Source organism: Microcebus murinus, chromosome 14 (assembly GCF_040939455.1).
Source record: "Microcebus murinus isolate Inina chromosome 14, M.murinus_Inina_mat1.0, whole genome shotgun sequence".
Lineage (NCBI taxonomy): Eukaryota > Metazoa > Chordata > Mammalia > Primates > Cheirogaleidae > Microcebus > Microcebus murinus.
The window spans coordinates 14,777,166-14,797,800 of record NC_134117.1 but is presented as its reverse complement, the minus strand read 5'-3'; the positions used below and the strand labels follow the sequence as shown (position 1 = coordinate 14,797,800).

The window sequence follows — 20,635 nt, the reverse complement described above, 5'->3', positions numbered from 1 at the left end:
GAAGATGAAACAAGTTAATATGTACACACGGGGGGAGGGCTCAGTTAAGCCTTAGCTGTTAGAACAGTTTGTTATCCTTTCTCCACTTTCAAGCAGCAAGGAAGAGTGCTTTGAATATACTTCATTTCAAACCTCACTCACGGGCTGCTGGGTTGAGTGTTCAGAGATTTCTGGGGCTCCCACTCAAGTTAGGTCACGCCCTTGCCCCACTGTTTTAGGTTGAATTGTGTCCTTCACCAAATTCATGTAAAATCCTTGCCGCCAGTATCTTAGAACACAACTGTATTTGAAGACAGGGTCTTTAAACAGGTAACTCAGTTAAAATGAGGTCATTAGGGTGGGTCCTGATCCCAATAGGACTAGTGTCCTTATAAGAAGAGGAAATTAGGTCCAGGCAGTAGCTAACACCTGTAATCCTAGCACTTCGGAGGCCAAGGTAGGAGGATTGCTTGAGGCCAGGAGTTCGAGACCAGCCTGAACAAGAGTAAGACCCTGTCTCTACCAAAAATAGAAAAATAGGCTGGGCATGGTGGTGTGGGCCTATAGTCCCAGCTACTTGGGAGGCTGCTTGAGCCCAGGACTTTGAGGCTGCAGTGAGCTATGATGCTGCCACTGCACTCCAGGCTGGGTGACAGAGAAAGAGCCTGTCTCAAAAAAAAAAAAAAAAAAGAAGAAGAAGAGATTAGGACACAGACCTAGATAGAGGGAAGACCACGTAAGGACACTGGGAGATGCCAGCGAGGCCTCAAATGAAACCAAACTTGCTGACACCTTGATCTTGGACTTCCAGCCTCCAGAGTGCAAGAAAATACAAGTCTTTGTCGAAGCCACCCAGTCTGTGGTGCGTAGTCACGGCAGCCCTTGCTGGCTAACACAGCCACCTCCGTGCTTCTGAGGGGACCTCCCCAAGGCCCGGGCCCACACTTACTGCTGCTCTTCGTGTAAAGCCGGAGGAGCTCGGCCAGGCAGCTTTTCTTCACCACGGCCGCGCTGCTCAGGTTCTCCTGGTCGAGAATCTTGAGGAAGTCATCCAGCTCCGTCAGCAGCTGCTCCAGGGCTGGAGGCCAAAACAGGAGAAAGCATTACGGTGGCCACCTTCTCTCCAAAGGCCCAGCTCGGCTACGCCTCCGGCCCCCGCAGTATCCCACCATGCACCCTCTGGTCCCAAGAGGAAGGGTTTGGTGTGAGCACAGGCCCCAGGCTTTGAGATGGACAACTTCCATAGCAGCCCCAGGTGTCCCATTTGCTGGGGGAGTGACAGTGGCCACGGTGTCCCAACTCTGAGTGCATCTGTCTCCTCCATTGCCAATGTCTGCCCTCACAGGTTCTTGTGGGAAAACTAAGACGACGCAGCTCCCAGAGAGCCTGGCTGGCTGTCGAGCTCTGCTCCTGCAGCTGGGGGTTATTCTCTAGGTGACTTTGGCTCTGTTATTTAACCTTCTCAGGTCATTTAGGTCAAGTGCATTATCAAGTTCCTTCCAGCTCTGAAATTCTATGATTCTAAGCATGATGTTGGCTTGGCTGCATGGCTTTCTAAAACATGAATCTGTTCCCAGGTTGCCCCTGATTCAAAGCTGCTCCTCGTTCCCCAGAAGGGGGACCTGGTCCCACCTGGCCTCCAAAGCCCCGCAGACCGCTCCAGCGTCACCTGCCCACACGCATTGTCATGCTGTACAGCCCAGCCACCACACACCTCTCTCCTCCTCCAGCCTTCACACACCATGGTCTTCTCTTCCCCTGGCTAAATCCTACTCATCCTCAGGTCTTGGTCTAGATAATTCCTCCTGGGCTGCCTTCTCTGGTCCTCTGAGACAGTGAGGCTTCTTTTTACAGATAATCCCACGTTACCAGCACTGGCCCTTGCGGTGGGCTGACCAGCGGTCCCCCAGAGATGCCCAGACCCAATCCCCTGAGGCTGTGCATGTGCTCCTTCACATGGCCAAAGGGACTTCGCAGATGTGATTGAATAAAGGACATCATCCTGGATTATCCAGGGGAGCCTCCTACCAGGAGGGCACGAGAGTGAGAGATGCTACGACCTCGGCTTTGAGGACGGAGGACCATGCGCCAAGGCACACAGGTGACCTCTAGAATCTGGAAAAGGCAAGGAAATGGATTCTCTCCTAGAGCCTGCAGAAAGAACAGAGCCCTGTAGGCCTCTTCTAGATTCTCATCTCTGGAACTGTGAGTTAACGAATTTGTGTTGCTTTAAGTCGCCAAATTTGGTAGTTTATTACCGCAACAGTAAGAAATGAACACTCAGCTCCAGCTGCACCCTGTCGTGGCTGTCTGTGTTACTATTCAGCTATTATAAGTTGCTCCCATTTCCAGGGTCCAACACAATGTCCAACAAATATGTGCTGAGTAAATTAATGAATGAAAGCAAAGCAAATCCATCTGCTTACTTTTATACATGGAAGAACCCCACGGCCAGCTCATAAGAAAAATAAATGACCGGCCTGGGTCAGGACTAAAGAGAAGTCCACTAAAAATCCAGGTAGCTGGCAGGTCCTACCTAGCCAAAACATTAGAACAGATGGGCTTTGGAAAAAGGATCTCTGCCCACTTTTCTGGTTTACACAATACAGTAACAACACTGGGAAGCTAAACAATCCTTCCCCCAAATGGTCTAAATGAAACCAACTCCTGAAGTGTGCCGCATGACTAGCTGTCCTAAAACTTGGCCCCTGGCAGCTTGCACACCGCCTGGAACCCATGGCGGCTCCTCTTTCCTCGTGACCACTCTCTGTTCCAGACCAGAGCGAGCTCCCCGCCTGCACGGGCGGCTCTTCACCTGTGTCATTCTGGGGGCAAGTCTGGAGGAAGTCTGCACTCACGTGTCACCCCGGGTACACCCCGTTGTCCCCCTGGCAGGTCTGGTCAGACCCACCCTCACGCTGAGCGGGTACTAATATCAGGAGGGGAGAGAGGGCGGGAGAGGGGTACAGGGCACACCAGATGCAGGGCAGAGACTAAGCTCGTCCAGGTGGTCTGGTCTGGTGGTCACCCAAAGAGGATGGGCCGCAGGAGCCTCTGGGTGGACAGAGAAACATCAGGGCAGGTCAGTCCCCACGGGCATCACTAGAGGATGCCCTCGTGGCCTCAGTGGGTGGGGGCTCCTGCCATCTGCCCCAGGACTTCTCTGCTGGAGCCAGAGGCCTGGGCCCCAGGCTCTGCCATGACCAGACTGGCTCACCAAGGGCCAGCGTCACCCGCCCTCCGCTAAGACAGCAGCACTGCTGGGCCTGGACAACTGAGCTGACCTGGAGCACAACTGCAGGTGGCACCCAGGTGGGGCCGGGGGGGTTGGGGGAACCGAATCAAACAAGGAGAGGGAGGGAGAGGGATCCAGCAAAGTCACAATCGCGTCTGAGACACAGTCAGGAGGGGCGGTACTGCAGCTTTCTAAACGTGAGTCCAGACAGTCTGCAAGCGCTACTTACTGCCGCTAACTCAGCGCCCGCCTCTGCCGGCCCCACAGAAGGATTTGAAAGAATAAAACATGGTTCCCGAACTGAAAAGCCTTAGCTTATGTTTTGTTTTTAAAAGCTAATCATGAGTTTCCTGTCGGCAGCCACAGGAACTAGACGGGCTAAAGAGCAGTGAGCTTCAAGTCCAAGGAGGGAAAACAATGGATGAATGCGGGGAAAACCGACCCCTGACCTCAGTGGCAGTGGACAAGGGAAAGCGAAAAGGCCTCGCAGGCAACGGGGGTCTGCAGCTGCCTGTCTCCCGACCTCCCGAATCCTCAAGGCTGGCCCTCTGCTGCTACTTCTGAACAACAACAACAAAAAAATGCATGAAAACTGAAAGTATCTCTCCACTTCCACATCCTCAGCTATTCCCAAAAGCCGCCCGGTTCCTGGAACACAGCCTTTGTTTACACTTCACATGAGGAAGTGTGTCCCAAGCCAAAGGTGGACAGCACTGTGGCTGGCCCTGGGGAGACAAAGGTGTCCCAGAGGGGTCTTTAGCCCTTTGAGGGACCAGCAATGCCCCAAGAAAAGAGACAAACCCTGAGGTTATCAGGGAGAGGAATTTATAAGCTGGCCATTGAGGAATGCATAGGAGCTCACTAGGAGCGGAGGCATCTTAAGAAAAAGGGAGCGAGGTGCTCAGAAGATGCAAGCGCTGAAAGCACACGGCGTGTTCAGGAAAGCACAGGTGGCTCTGTGCACAGGGACACACAAAGTACAGGGGTGGGGGGAGGGACCAACGTTGAGGAGTGGGCTCTGAGGCCAGCACTGCAGGGTGGGGGTGAGGTGGCCGCTGAGGACTTTGATTTGCTCAAGGGCTGGCGACTAATCCCTCAGTCATTCCCCGGGAGCCAGGGAGAGGTACCTGAGTCCTGGCCTCTGTTCCCTGGCTCTCAAACCCCACAAGGCAGGGAGAGGGGTGGAGAGGAGGGGCCGTATGGAGACACATGGCAGGTAGAGCGACAGGACCTGCTAACATAGGGACCCCGGGAGGAGCTGCCTGGGCGGCCGAGAAGCACACCACCATCAGACACCAGGGCCTGGGGATACCGAGCTGATCCAGCCATGGTCCCTGCCAGTGGGGAATGGATGGGCCACCAGGTGGGTGGGGCACTGCGGCACTCGGGGTGCTGTCTGCTGAGGACAATGTGAATGTCCTCCTCCTCCTCTAGGCTGCTCTGGGTGAAGGGGAAGCACCTGGGTTGAAGAAACACAGGACCAGGAATAAGACAGAGTGTCAAAAGGGCCAGGATGTCACTTCTCTTTTCTCTCTAGATCCACATCTTGATTCAAAGTCCCCTTCTCCACAGAGCTGCCACGGCCTATGGCACTCATCGCTCTTGCAGGCTTCTGCCTCCCTAGGTCCTTTATTGCCACAACCAATTGTTTGGGGTCATCTCGGCACTAGTCTGTGCCCAGAGCTAGGCATGAGCTCCGTAGGTTTGGGCCTCCAACGAGCTGCTAAGCATACCGAGGCCGTCAGCGATTCTCCTACAGACACGCCTCTTGGGGTCCAGCTACAGGCTCTGGCAAATAACAATCAACAAAGGCAAGGCCCCCGTTTGTGCCAACCCCAGTGACATTTTTCAACCCTCGGGGCGCAGAGGGGCAGGCATCCCTGGGAGGAATGCGGCCACTGCACTGAGGCTCTGGAACACGCTCATCGCATCTCCTCCCCTCCCCTCTATCCCCCACACTTTCATTCTGGTCTCTTCCTCATCCTCCAGCGCAGGGAGGGAAAAATAAATGTGTTGTTCACTCTGGACACTGTAGGCCCTTGTGCGAGCTTTCCATCCTGGCTCTGTTAAAGTTCAGGGTTGTCTGCTCGGGGTCTGACAAATCATCAATAAGATTCTTGTTCAGGACTTCCAAGGCCCACGCAGAGCTCGACGGTTCAACTGCTCGATTCACTGGCGAAGCTCCGTCTCCAGATGACCTCCTCCCCCAGCTTTCCTCATCTCGAGGCAGTCTTGCTTTTTGGTCACTAGGTTCCCAACCATAAATGTCCTCCCCCAACACGCCAAAAAAGCCACTCTTCGTGGGCCCCCTGCTGTTTCATGCACACATTTTTATTTATTCAGCTGCATTTGCTGAAGACCCGTTATTGAGCGTGATTTTCCTTCCCAACGTCACACTGAGCAGACCTGTGCTTTCTGCATAAAGTCATGCGTCCCCTCCTCTGCCCAGACAGCCCCCAAGAGCAAGCCACTGGGCATATCATCCTCATGAGCCCAAGTGCTGGGGACACGCCTGACTTATGAGCCTTGTGCAGGGTTCTACAGCATCCTGTACAAGCCACGAGGGTGGAAAACATGCTCCTTCCCTGCACCTAAGAATGGAGACCTCACACCAAATGCCCCTGTCTTCAAAAGCGCCAGGCACTGAGCTGGTCTTTACCAAAGTACCCACCGCGTGTCTGGCACGCCTGTAGGAAGTAGGTTTTTTTGTTTTCCTTTCTTTTTTATGTTGGTAAAATAACACATAACATGAAATTTATAATTTTCACCAAAGTTTACAATTCACTGGTATTAAGTACATTCTCAGTGTTGTGCAACCACCGCCACTATCTAGTTCCAGAACTTTTTTTATTACCTCAAACAGAGACTCATTAGACAGTCACGCCCTTATTCTTCCCTCTCCCCAAGCCCCTGGCAACTACACATCTGCTTTCCGTCCTACGGGTTTGCCTGTTCTGGATATTTCATATGAATGGAATCATGTAAGATTTGTGACCTTTTGTGTCTGGCTTCTTTCCCTTAGCAGGATGTCTTCAAGGCTCATCCATGTTGTGGCATGTATTGCTGCTTCATTCTAAAATACCATTATATTGGCCGGGCGTGGTGGCTCACGCCTGTAATCCTAACACTCTGGGAAGCCGAGGCGGGCGGATTGCTCGAGGTCAGGAGTTCGAAACCAGCCTGAGCAAGAGCGAGACCCTGTCTCTACTATAAATAGAAAGAAATTAATTGGCCAACTAATATATATATATATATATATATATATATATATATATATATATATATATATATATAATGAGCCAGGCACGGTGGCGCATGCCTGTAGTCCCAGCTACTCGGGAGGCTGAGGCAGTAGGATCGCTTGAGCCCAGGAGTTTGAGGTTGCTGTGAGCTAGGCTGATGCCACGGCACTCACTCTAGCCTGGGCAACAAAGCGAGACTCTGTCTCAAAAATAAAATAAAATACCATTATAGGTACATTTCTGTCTATCCATTCATTGTCAAAGAGGGAGCGGGTGTTTTTCTTTTAAACAATGGTTTTACGGGGATATAATTTACATCCAGTAGACTTCCTGGTTTTACTGTACAGTTCTATGTGTTTTGATAAACACTCTCAACTGTGGTAACCACCACCACCACCACAGTCAAGGTATAGAACATTTCCATCACCCAAAAATGGTACCTTGTGCCTTTTACAGACAACTCGTTCCCCATTCCTGGAGCATGCGACACACACAGCTTTTGGAGTCTGGCACCTTTTACTTAACACAGGCATGCGAGATTCATCCGTGTAGCACGTATGAGAAGTCTGCTCCTTTTGCTTGCTACGTACCATTCCACTGTGTGGATGCAGGAAGTGTTCGTGTCGCTCCTCTGCTGGGCACGTCTGCACAGACACAGCAGATTCCTGTGTGCCAGCATCCATCTGTCATGTTATCAAAGGCACTTTACTCCTGACTTTAAAGGATACGTCCTGCTTGAAGTCCACTTAATGTGTGGCCACTCAGGGACATGCATACAAAAGGTAAAGCAGCGATTCTCAGCCCTTGCTGCACCCTGGAATCACCTGGGGAACTTAAATTCCTGACGCCTGGGTCCACCCCCACAGCTGCTGCTGTAATTGTCCTGGGTGTGACCTGGGACATCAGGAGTTTTAAAAGCTTCCCAGGGACTCTGATGTACAGCCAAGGTTAAGAACCACTAAGCTAAATAAAGGTGTGAGGATGTCCTTTATGTCACCTTTTTACTTTATAAAATTATGTGCAAAGTTCCTTATAAAACAAACTTCCACAGTGCTTCTATATGACTCAATCCTAACTTACGCATAGAATGTCCTTTCCCTTTGGACAATAGTGTAGGAGGCAAGGACCAAGATGTCTGTATGTTTACATATCACTGAACTCAGCGCTTCCTCCTTCTTAAGCAAGTGGAAACTCTTATCACTGAAAATCAGCACCCAACGATTCACAGACTACCCCCTCCGCAGACTGCAGTCGTTCCTGTGGCTTGGACCCCAGGAGACCAAGCCAGAAATGTAAATAACTTTCTCCAGTGTAAATAGTCCAGGAGTTTTTCTTTATCTCCATCTCCAAGAAATGGCGAGGGGGAGAGGGGCTTTGCTTCATTTACTGGCACTGGGAACGCTCTGCTCCCTGCCGGGCCTGACCCGCAAGGGTCGTCTTGCCATCATTTTTGCAAGATCTGCTTTTTCTCACCTATCTTTGAGTCTCATCACTTAAAACACTTTTCCCAGGAAGAGCCGGCCTCTGCATTCCCAGATTAGCTGTGCGAGCTGAGGAGCCGGGCCAGATGCTGGGCTGCAGCTTGCACTACTGGAAAAACAACTCGAGTTGCTGCTCGCTGCTGACCTCTCCAATGGAACAGACCTCCTCTAGAGCAGGATTCCAACCCCAGCCGAGGAGCCAGCTGGAACCAGAGCTCCTCAGAGAGGGCCCCTTGGAAATTCACACAGCAACAGCTGAAGACATTAAACCAAGCACAGCAAGGCAGAAAAGCCCCCAGGCCTGCCAAGCGCCACCTCCACTCTGCCTCGGTCTGCCCAAGTGCTACCTGTCCATCCAGCCCAATAGCACATGGGCTATTACTTGGTGATTCGCCCATCTTTACTGTTCTCTATTTGTCCCATAAAGCTGCAGCCCCCAGCCCTTGGGCTACAGACTGGTCCCAGTCCATGGCCTGCTAGGAACCAGGCCACCCAGCAGGAGGTGAGCGGCAGGCGATCAAGGCTTCATGTGTATTTACAGCCGCTCCCCATCGCTCATGTCACTGCCTAAGCTCCACCTCCTGCCAGACCAGCAGGGGCATTTGATTCTCACAGGACTGCAAACCCTGCTATAAACTGCGCGTGCACGGGATCGAGGTTGTGCGCCCCTCATGAGAATCTAATGCCTCATGATCTCAGGCGGTGATGCTAGTGCTGGGGAGCAGCTGCAGACGCAGATTATCATTAGCAGAGAGGTTTGCACAATAAATGGGATGCGCTTGAATCATCCCCAAACCATATCCCTTCCCCACTGCTCCGTGGATAAATGGCCTTCCATGAGGCCAGTCCTCGGTGCCAAAAAGGTTGGGGACTGCTGCCATAAAGGCAAGTCCTTTGTCAAAATTGAAACAAAACTGAAAGCACTGTGTGGGTAAAGACACTGCATCTCCTGTCTTGGTTTCCCGCACTGTCCCTTAATAGTACGTTGCTCAAAGTCAGTGCTTAGAAAACATCTGCTGAACAGAGGCTTCCAGACAGACAGACAGACACACACACACACCCCACACCTATGAAAGTTCCTCCTGCTAAAAAGGTCTAGGCTGGTCAGGCCAGTAAGCCTGGGCAAAGGGCTCACCAGTCCTGGCCACAGTTCCAGTCGTCACCTGGGCCAGTTAACATCTCTGCAATGAGCACCTGAGGCAGCCCCCTGGCAGCTGATGGGACTGGGAGGACATGAGGCATCGCACTCCTGGGTGGCACTCTGCTAGGATAATCTTCTCAAGGGTGCAGGTGGAAAGGGCATGGAGGGGGCCACTGGATCAGAAACTCAGGGAACCCAGGGTGAAAGGAGCTCAACCTCCAGGGCACTCCAGTGGTTGGGGGGGAGGGGCACGTGAGGGCAGGCTTGAGACACTTGAGCTTCCAGCGGCCACCAGAGTTCAGGACAGACAAAGAGGCTTTGGGGCCCAGGAGGCCTTTGTTCCCCTCCCGGTTAAAACATTCCTTAAATGCAATCTGCCAGAAGAGTGGCTTCATTCAGAGTCAGCAGGGGCCAGCTATGCGGGTGGGAGGCACAAAGGTTTTAGCTGGGTGTCTCCCTGCATGGCAAGTCCCACTACTGGCACAAACCATTTCAGTCTCAGAGCAAGAGGCTGTTGGGGGTCACTCAAGTTCACATTGGAAGTCTGAGAAAGACTGTCAAATAGAAAAAAAAAAAAGAAGGCTGGAAAATGATGATAGCAGTTATCTTTCAGTAGAGGGGTTATGGGAAGTTTTTCGTTCTTTCTTTATACCCTCCCCTGTTCCTCAACACAGAGCAGCGTTGAGCTGTCACGTGGGGAAAAGAACCTTGCAGCGGCCACTGTACTTTCTATGTGAACTGCAAGTCTCGGTTTGTCCCTGTTCACTTGATGTTTCTGTTAGAGGAAAAGGACGCATACTATAAAGATGTATAGAAGGAAAAATAGCACCATGTAACCCAGATTTACTATTTCTTTCCAGCATTTGACAAAATTAATGAAACACCAACAGATTAATGTGCTGGTGGGGGTGTCTTCATCCTGCTCAGGCCTCTGATTCCAAGGAGGTCACAATCATCTCCTGTGATCTAAAGCAAGCACCACGCTTGGCTGACCTTGGAGTCAGCTAGCCAGAGGCATGGGGGCTGAGTCGGTGCCGACTGGACCACCAGGCAAGGACCCTTCCTTGGGGATCTAAGGAAGCTAGGCTGGAGAAACAAAGGCCTCCAGGGTCCCCCCAAGCCTCTTTGTGTGACCTGGACCCTAACAGCTGCTGGAACCCGGCATGTCTCTCACCTGCACTTCTGCTCCCTCTGAACGTCCTGGAGTGCTCTGGGAGTCAGCTCCTCTTGCCCTGGGCTCTTGGCCTTGAGGGGAACAGCCACCTCTACCCCCTTCCCACATGCCCTGGGGTCCAGATTCAAACTGCCTAAATCTTAGTTCCAAGTCTCGGTTCACTCTTGGTTTCACCAAGCTCTGTGGCCTTGGGGAGCTTCATTAACCTCTCTGTGCTTCAGTTTCCTCTCTTATAAAATGCAGCTAATAATAGTACCTACTTCATGGGATTGATGTGAAGATCACAAAATAACCTCCTAAAGCGCTCATACTAAGTTAAATGTTAGCTGCTAAATAAATCCTAATTCCTCCTATAAGAGTGATATAGAAAACTCCTCGTAAACATTAAATGCACACACACACACACACACACACATATTTCAGTAGGACAACTTCAAAAAAGCAACTGGAGATGTCTTGTTTGATTTTGCAGGATGGCTAAACTGCGTCCTAGCAGAGAGCAACAGGGGAAGCTGAGGTGGAATGTGGGTTAAGCCCTTCCAGGGAAGCACTTGCATAGGAACACACAGCGCTGAGAATAAACAAGTGCAGGGTTTCAAAGCTTCCTGTAGCTCAGCCCAGGCTAAAACCGGTAGATCAAGAGATAGAACAAGAGCCAGCACCAGGCTGTGATCTGAGAGGTGGCTACCAGGTCCTTTTGTTTCTTCTCCACCCTTCCACCTGTCTGTCCCCACCATCCGCCCCTCAGTGTGCCTGCCTTGACAGCCACCACAGGCAATGTTCCTCTGGGCAATCAGCACAACACTTTGACAGCAGAAGGGATAATCCAAGAGGGGGTGCATGGCTACCTGTTGCTTTTCCCCTTCCCTAGCATCTATTCACTCTTATTTGCAGCCAGTTTTCCCCTTTCCACATTGTCAGTATTTGTGGTTTGGGTGGAACTATTATAGAACCCACTCCATGGGCAGTCACATGACCTTGGACCTAACCAATCACAGCATTTCATTCCCCAGCCACAGTGATTGGCTTAGGGGTGGCCCCATGACCAGAGCCAAGCCAATGAGCATCAGCCTTGAGACTCTTCCTGGAACTACCAGGAAGCAGGGGTCTCTTCCTCAGGGTTGTTGAGCTGCTAGAATGCCAGCCTGAAGCTACTTGGCCATGTGCAGGAACAGCCTACCTGAGAAGGAAAACAGTGCCTGGAGCTTCCTGGCAGCATCGTTTCAGCACTTGGATCCAGCCATGACTCAAACTAGCTCTTCCCATATACCATGCAGTTATGTGTGGCCAAAGCATCCTATTTTTAAAACCAGATTGAGTTGAGTTTGCCTTGCTTGCATACTGGGAATGGACTATCATAGCACTTTTTTTTTTCTTTCTGAGACAGGGTCTCACTTTGTTGCCCAAGCTAGAGTGCCATGGCATCAGTCTAGCTCACAGTAACCTCAAACTCCTGGAACTCAAGCAATCCTCCTGCCTCAGTCTCCTAAGTAGCTGGGACTGCAGGCACATGCCACCGTGCCTGGCTAAATTTTTTCTATTTTTAGTTGTTTGGCTAATTTCTTTCTATTTTTAGTAGAGACAGGGTCTCACTCTTGGTCAGCTTGGTCTCAAACTCCTGAGCTCAAGCAATCCTCCTGCCTTGGCCTCCCAGAGTGCTAGGATTACAGGCGTGAGCCACTGTGCCCAGCCCGTAGCACATTTTTTGATGCTGAAATCTGAACCAGACAGTCTGCACATACAATTCCAGTTCATTCTATGAGGCAGGCATTATAAGGAGGCTACATGGTCCTACCAGGGTGACACAGTAAATATCAGCACTCAGAACCGCCAGATCCTTCTGGTCTCAAGCCTAGAGTTTATTCCATTAATCTGAGTCGACCTTACATTGGTCAAGATTTGCTCATTAAAACATACTTTGCAGAGAGTGGGCTTCAGAAACATTCTGATGAGAGCAAAGTGTGAGAAAAGATTCAGAAAAAAAAGCACCTTGAGAAGCCTGGGATATAATGTCATTGAGGCCTGGGGTGGGGGGCAGAGGACAGTGAAGATTAATTTCCACCAGCCTTAGGAAGGAGGAATAGAAACTTAGGGGGATTCCCAAGGCCCAGGCAGGCCGGGCAGAGCAAAGGCATGGCACCTTGGGACACAGAGGATATGAAGGAAGACCTCCCCTGATCCCAGGGAGCGCTGACAGATTTCAAGATAGTTGTGCCCTTGGGACAGCCTGATAGGAGAAACAAGGGTGGAAACTGCAACTTTTGGCTCCTGGAGTGCAGCAGCTGTGGAAAGAATGCCATCCCTGAGCCTCCACGCCCGACTCCCATGCCAGGGGCCAGAACCCGGAGGACGAAACAGCTGATGAAATAGGTGGAACGTGACTGTTAAGTTCTGGGAGAGCACAAGAAAAGGGTCTGCCCAAAATGATCCTGAATAATAGGGAGAGTGGGGGAGCAAAAGCCCACACACAAAGGAGCACTTTTGTTTTCTTCCTATGAGACAGGGTCTCACTCTGTTGCCCAGGCTGGAGTGCAGTGGCATGATCATAGCTCACTGTAATCTCTAGCTGCTGGGCTCAAGTGATCCTCCTGCCTCGGCCTCCTGAGTAGCTGGGACTATAGGCACATGCCACCATGCCCAGCATTTTTTTTTCTTTAATTATTTTGTAAAGATAGGGTCTCACTATGTTGCTCAGGCTGGTCTTAAATTCCAGCAATCCTCTTGCCTTGGTTTCCTTAAGTGCTAGGATTACAGGTGTGAGCCACCATGCCTGACATAAAGGAGCAATTTTAACAGAGTAGACAGTTCTGAATGGCTGTCAGGCTTAGACTAACCTGCTTCTGTTGATCATACCATCTCTAATGGGTAAGAACTGATGATCAGGCACAGAGACTTATATCATCTCTTGATGCAAACCCTACCAACTTGAAATCAGTCCCTTTAGCAGCCTCAAAGGAGTTAGGAATTAATAATGAATGAAAATTAATTATTTTAGTCTACTTAGCATTCTTTCCCCCTTCTTTGGATAATGGGGAAACCTATTCCATATGGTTCAGATTTGATTGTCCCCACTTTTGCCATAGGAGGTGGGGATATAGCTGAGATCTGGCCATCCTTCAGGGCCCAGTGATGGGTTCAAGCAATTCAAGCAAGACTTTTCCTTGAGATTTCCTATATGGGCTTTGGGAGAACGAAGTTTTTCCTCTCTTTGGATCACAAGCCATGAGGATTCATACTTGGAGCTGCAAGAGACCTTTCCCTTTCCAGTCTGCGGATGAAGCCAGTGCTCACAGGAGACCAAAGCTGATAATGAGAGACACACAAAGCCCTGACCATTCAGGCTAGGTTTCCTAGATCCACCTGTGCCTGAAGCCAACTTTGCACTTGCCATCCACATTTTATATAAGCTGGTTTTTAGACATTGATGACCAGAAAGTCTTTAGTAATATAAAAATGAAGGTTGAACAAATGGTGGCTCCATATAAATCACCCCATTTATAAGGCATACCCCAATTTTTCAAGGTCATAAAAATGGTTCAATAGTAATCTTACTTTCCTGCTCCCTTTGAAAAGTCCAAGCACAAAACCTACAGGACCAGGTAATTATCTCAGATGAACCACATGGTGCCCAAACCACCAGAAAAACTGCTGACAATGGCCAACACGCACTGAGGGATATGGCTATAATTGGTGCTGTTTAAACCACAACAGAGACTAGCAGGCCTAGGGACGCAGGGGGGAAGGGGAGGGGTGGAGGGCAGGGGTTGCCTCCCTGCCAGGCGCCCATCTCCTCTCTCTTTTCTCCACTTCCCTGTGCTACTCTGTGATCCCCAAATACAGGGCCCACAGCAATGCTCTGTAAAGTGTGGGCATGACCCTTTACTGGGCTGTGCTGTCAACTCAGTGAGTTAGCACTGGCAATTTAAAAAAAAAAAAGAAAAAAAGTAGCTGTAGTCCCAGCTACTTGGGAGGATGAGGCAGGAGGATCACTCAACCTCAGGTCTTTAAGGCCAGCCTGGGACACATAAGCAAGATCCTGACTCTGAAAAAAAAATAGTAGAAAATCTCAGAATGCAGAGTATCTAGTAAAGGTACCCACTCTCTGATAAAACTTTTGTGTCAAGGGTGTATGCATGTCCTGAGAAACAATGTAAAGTACATTTCTTACCATGATCATAATCAAAAAGTTTGAAAAGCACCACTACAGCCCATGATCTCTTATTTGACACCCCCAAAGCCAGAGGTGTTTTGCAATCCAGTATATTTCAGATTTTACAAAAGTAACATGGGCACATTCCCCCGGCAAATTCTGGGTAAATACTCAGGAATAGAATACATTAATATCTTTACATAAAAATACATACATAGTTATACGAAGTGGGATAAACAGATTCTAAATCACCATCACTTCAGGGCAGGTTTGGTCTCCAAATTAGTTTGTGCCAGCTTTACAAAGAAATTCCTGGTTTCCAAGTTTGGGATTTGGGAGTTGATGAGATGGGTTATGGACCTATGGACGGATTCTTGGGATCTTTTTCCTTCTGTCTCAAAGTTGACTTTTAACTTCCCCATTTTTTATGGTGCTTGTGAATGATACACTAAGCTTTCAATGGACTAAGAGAAAGCTGCAAGGCCTGAGAAATTCACGGGGCTGGTGGTAAGTAGGCCTTTTAAGAATTCTACTCAAATTAACTTTGCTTCTAAGTGGGACTCACTCGATGATTGAGGGGATGAAAAGGAACTGTCCAATTCTTCAGCCACTAGCCACATGTGGTGCTTAAGGACATGCACTGTGGCCAGTCTGAACTGAGATGTGTTATAAATGTAAAATAAAGATGGAATTTCAAAGTTATAGTGCCCCTTTACCAAAGAATGTAAAATAAACAATTTGTTACACCGAGTATATGTTGATGGTGTTTTGCATGTATTGAGTTAAGTAAACTACATCCTTAAAATTAATTTCGCCTGTTTTCTTAAGTTTAATTTTTTTTAATGTAATTTAAAATTACATCTGTGCTCTGCATTCTATTTCTGTTGGAATCCACTGGTCTGAAGCATCTATCATAGACTCAGAGCTTTAGAAAAGCATGGAAAAGTCATCTGGATGAAAACAAAACAATGTTCAGAGAGAGAAAGGGACTTCATCAAAGTCACACAGTTTGTAGAAAACTCAAATTTCCTCTTCCTGCCCAAGGCTTTCTAAACCTAATTTTGTATCCTAGAGAGCAAAGGAAAGAACAGAGATCATTCTTTCGTGAGAATGCCACAGGAACAGTGGGAAAAGCTTGGAAAAGTGCTTTTAAATATGTTAGTCATGATTTACTAAGGTGGGAAAGGACTAAAAAAGGAAAGTTCTCCCCTCAGAAAAACAGCCGTGACCTGGATGAAAAAGATTTGGTTACTCTGCGCAGGCTGCACTTTGTTTACATGAACAAGAGCCAGTTATTCATCACAGAAATATTCTAAATTAAACCCTTGAAGCCCTATTATATAAACAACTTAAAGGTATCACAGAGTTTTGAGTTGGATCATTGTTTTTTGTTTAATGTTTCAGCCAAAATTTGTCAAAAGAAACTGCTGATGTACAATTTCAGACTCTTCCAGTACATTTCATTTTTTGGGAACATTTTAAGTTTGTATTTGGCTCCTCATTCAAATCGCCTCTTCCCTCTCTGGCTAGTCTCAGAAGGGCCCCTCAAGCTCCTTACCTTCCTGATCTGCTTGCTCACTTTGCTGTAATTTCTTCAATACTGTAGCCTCTGACTTCAAACACCCTGAAATTGTCTTTAGCTACTTTTTATCTAGTGTAACCGCATTCTCTAATGCAACATCCACTCAAACTCACACTCTTTCTGAACTATCATCCTCCTGACCTTGAAACCAGGTTCTAACAGCACCCCGGGGTGCTGTTAGGGTCAGCATTTCAGCCTCTCTGCTCCAGTCTCACTGCAGTCCTGTCTACCCATAACAAGTATTCAAGTATTTACCAGAAAATCATAAAAGAAGAATGCATGTTGCAATTCTGTTTGCATGTGATACAGTAGTGTTTTATTCCCTTCCCTCAAATAGGGAGCTACTAAATTGAGGATGCTTCTCATAATCAGTGACATCTTAGAATCACTCATTGTTGGCCAGGCACAGTGGCTCATGCCTGTAATGCTAGCACTCTGGGAGGCCAAGGTGGGAGGATTGCTTGAGCTCAGGAGTTTGAGACTAGCCTGAGCAAGAGCAAGACCCTGTCTCTACTAAACATAGAAAAAATTAGCTGGGCGTAGTGGTGTACACCTGTAGTCCCAGCTACTCAGGAGGCTGAAGCAAGAGGATTGCTTGAGCCCAGGAGTTTGAGGTTGCTGGGAGCTAGGCTGACGCCACAGCACTCTAGCCCGGGTGACACAGTAAGACGTCGTTTCAAAAAAAAAAAAAAAATCACTCATTCTTCAATCACTCATTCTCTATTGCTGCATTCTCTGCATTCAATAAGCTCCTTTCTTTCCATGGTTATTTTGCATTCTCTTATAGGGGGCTATTTTCACTGTGATAAGTTTCAATAATACACTACTTTCTAAGTGTTTTCAAGTCTCTTAAATGCTAAAATTGTGTCTCTGAAACCTCAAGCCAGATTCCTATAGTAAGCATTGAGTCTTAGGGTTCAGAATAATGCTAACTCTGAATCTCAAACTTGGTTTAGGGGTTGCTTACTTAGAAGTGAAACTGAATTGGAAAAACTTAGGAACAAAGGAGGCTCCTTTTGTCTTCTGTTGTTCTGAATATAATTTGGCTTGAAGTAAAGCACAAATGCAATGAGCTCTAAATTCAGCAACAAGGATTAACAGATTTTATGATGAGCAATTTTCTGTTGAAATAAACTATGAAGACAGAATTATAGTTAACTAAATAATACAAAATGCTTTTAATAAACCAGCAAAAGAAAAAGCAGAATACAACCCCAAAAAGTGAAATTGCTTTTATTAATAATCAAGTCAGCCAAATGATGACAAAGGTTACCTCGCTGAGCTCAGGCTTATAATAAACCTATATCATATATATCATCATCACTTAGTGAAGAAACAGATTCAAAGAGGCTAAGTAACTTGCCTAAAGTCACACAGCCAGTAAATCCAGATCTGAATTCAAATCACTATAACCCTTTCCACCATCACCTCAGCTGGCCTCCCTTGCAATTTCTTCTTTCAAGTACAAATAGTAAAATAATAGTAATTTTTAAAACCAGTCACCTGAAAACAGAGCCTAGCAGAGAAGGCAAATCTAAGAGACTATAGTTTGCCTAGATTTGTATTACGTAAGTACAGGAGAATTCTGCTGGCCTATTTTGGCCCTCCTTATTAATACAGTGATCAGTTCATACTCTCTGAGAACAAACAATAAAAGAAAATGGGTAAAAGAATCAAGAAATACATTATGACAAGTGCTGAGACCACTGAAGTTTCTGGTGTGTGACATTGAGATGTTCAGATACCTGACAAGTTGACCAACAAATCTTGCATGGCAATTATATTGCTAGTATACTATTTGTTAAGCATGGGTAGCCGACTTGCAAAATATAACAACTTTATTACTGGGTTTAAAACCTTTGGTTTTAAAAGACTACATGACTTCTAATAAAGTTAGCTAATAAAAAAACAAATCCACCACTCAAATGTATTTTGTGAGCCTCATGTGTAAACATGCCTGTACTTCTCAACAGAGCAACTGGGAAGTGAAAGGTGGCAGGAAGGTGGCAGAGCGCACACCCACGGACCAGTGCTGCTGGTGGCACTCAGCACAGACTTCATCTGGAAATGAATCAACTTGCCTTGCCCTCTGCACAGCAGGTCTACTCAGCAGGGTGGGTTCATGGGGAGTTCTATCTGTTAATGGAATGACAAAGGCTGGCTGGCAAATGATGTTTTTATCAAGCCTTCCTCTGGCTTTTAGGAATAGGTTTCAAGGAAGTAATCTGTTGGCTTAATGTAGACCTGGTCAAAGAAACCCAGATGGCTCTTCCTATACTAGAATAATATATCGTATCCATCTTTCTTTCATTCATTTAACAAAAGGTGCAGACATGTTCAGGACAAAAGGCAAAGGAGGCCAGTGGAAACCCAGAAGGCTAAGAAAACATCCCATCTTATGAGTCCCTCTTGTGGATTTCTGCCTTGGCCTCTCCAATCTTGTTTTAACTGAATATAACTTCATCAAGGACACCAAAAAGACTTATTAAGAGGAAATGCCTCCTGCCCGACTGTTTGAGCTGAGACACTGGTCTTTTCCTGCCTTTGAACTGAAAAATTGGCTATTCTTGGGCCTCAAACCTGAAGGCTTTCAAACTGGAACTCTGATTGGCTCTCCTGCTTCTCGGGTCTTTAGACTCAAGCTGGAACTACACTATTGACTTTCCTGGACTTTAGCTTGCTGACTGCAGATCTTAGGACTTCTCAGCCTCCATAATTGTGGGAGCCAATTCCTTATAATAAATCTCTTCCTAGATAGATAGATATCTCTCTAAATAGAAAAATGGAGAGAGAAAGATATCTAGATAGACAGCCTATTGGGTCTGTTTCTCTGGAGAACCTTGTCTAATACAGAGAGTTTTTGCAAACCATGGAGGTGATCCAATCATATCGAAACACATTTAGAAAAGGGAAGAAAATTTTTGCATGGTTGGGAATTAAAACATTTACCACTATTGTCCTGGAACCTAAAAACTCTTCCCAAATGTATTCCAGTGAACGTGGTTCAAAACCCCATAGATCAGAACAGTCAGTGTTTTAGGTGTTGAGGCTCAAAAGTTCTCAGGACTTTGGACCTGTATTTCCTTTTCCAAGCAAAATTTCTGCATCAGAATAGTGATTTCCCCCACTTACGTATATGCTGTTCTGGTGAAATCACAGAAGTGTCAGAAAATGAACATGAGCAGAAAATAGTGGGCAATTCCTGTCTCAGAAGGTGTGACGTTTTGTAGCACGACTATGATGTCTCAACCAATCCCAGTCCAGAAATATCAATGAGATAATCTGTAGATCGTTCCCAAACTCCTGACACTTGACTTTTAACATGGACCCCTGACCTGGAAGAACTTTGACAAACATTAAACTGAATACTGCCTAGGGACAGTATTCACTCAAGATCAGTATGCCCATCTGACATGTGACATTTGAACAGAGATGCTAAGGACAACTCTGATACCAACTTTGCAAAGTTATGGAGCCATCTTGATTTTTTGGAGTGCACATCTACACATCTCAGGATCAGTTTTCTTGCTACAGTGACATTAGCCTTTCTGTACCTTTGGATGAACATCAGCACAAAATTCCTGGTATTCTTCTGTGATTCCCTATGCATGAATGGGTGGCAGAAAAACCTATGTGTTTTCCTACAGCTATTTTACTATGACAGCTCTTGTATCTTCAGCAAGTTTCATGACTTCTTTGAGCCTTCATTTTCCCACTCATAAAAGTGGGAGAGAAATCATACCTACTCGCAGGGTTGGTGTGAAAATTAAATTAGATAACACGCGAAAATCAGACACAAAGTACTACTCAACAAATGTTATTATCACCCACTATAGTGGGTTGATTTGTGCCCTCCAAAAAGATATGTCCAAGTATCTGGTATCTGTAAATGTGACCTTATTTGAAATTAGGTCTTTGCAGGTGTAATTAGATTAAGGATCTCAAGATAAGATTATCCTGGATTTAGGAAGGGTTCTAAACCCAATGACTGGGGTCTTTATGAGAGAAAGGGGAGGGAGATCTGAGACACAGAGATTAATGCCATGTGAAGACAAGGTAGAGATTGGAGTGACACTACCACAGCCAAGGAACGCTGGCACCCCCAAAAGCAGGGAGAGGCAAGGAAGGATTCTTCTCAGTCACCAGGGGAAGCATGGCCCTGTTGACACCTTGATTTTGGACTCTGGCCTCCAGAATTGTGAGAGAATACATTTCAGCAGTTTTAAACCACCATAAGCTATTATAGTATTTGTTACGGCAACCCTGGGAAACTAATCCGCTGCCCTCTACCAGGCTCTGCCCCTCACTTGGTGACTGCAAACTGAGCCTCTCAGCGCTGGGAGTCATCTTGCAGGAGTAGGTTCTGGACACATCAGTAGCAACTGAGGAAAGCATGTTCCTAGGAGGAATATTTAGTGAACAGACCCATTCATTACAGGGAAGAGCCATGTGTCTTCATTCCCATGAACAAGATGCAACATCTAAACAAAAGGGCAAAATTCTCAGATACTTGTGAAATGTGTAACTGAGGCAGGCCAGCAGGGATTCTGTGATGAGGAAGCCCACAGCAAACTCCAGTAGGTAGGGCTGTGCACAGTCCCCAAAACCGAAGGCCAGAGATGACCAATGGCAGGGCAGTGCAGGATCCCCG

General features: G+C 47.4%; 1 protein-coding gene across 6 annotated transcripts in view; it reads right to left on the bottom strand.

Annotated features, from left to right (window-relative positions):
* Positions 1-20,635, bottom strand: part of AFAP1L2 (actin filament associated protein 1 like 2) — a 90,991-nt gene that overhangs the window by 37,556 nt on the left and 32,800 nt on the right. For all 6 annotated transcript variants that reach the window (XM_076009769.1, XM_076009766.1, XM_076009768.1 and 3 more), the window contains exon 2: positions 929-1,057. In XM_076009769.1, the coding sequence (XP_075865884.1) occupies positions 929-1,057 (129 nt within the window). The remainder of the gene's footprint in view (positions 1-928; positions 1,058-20,635) is intronic.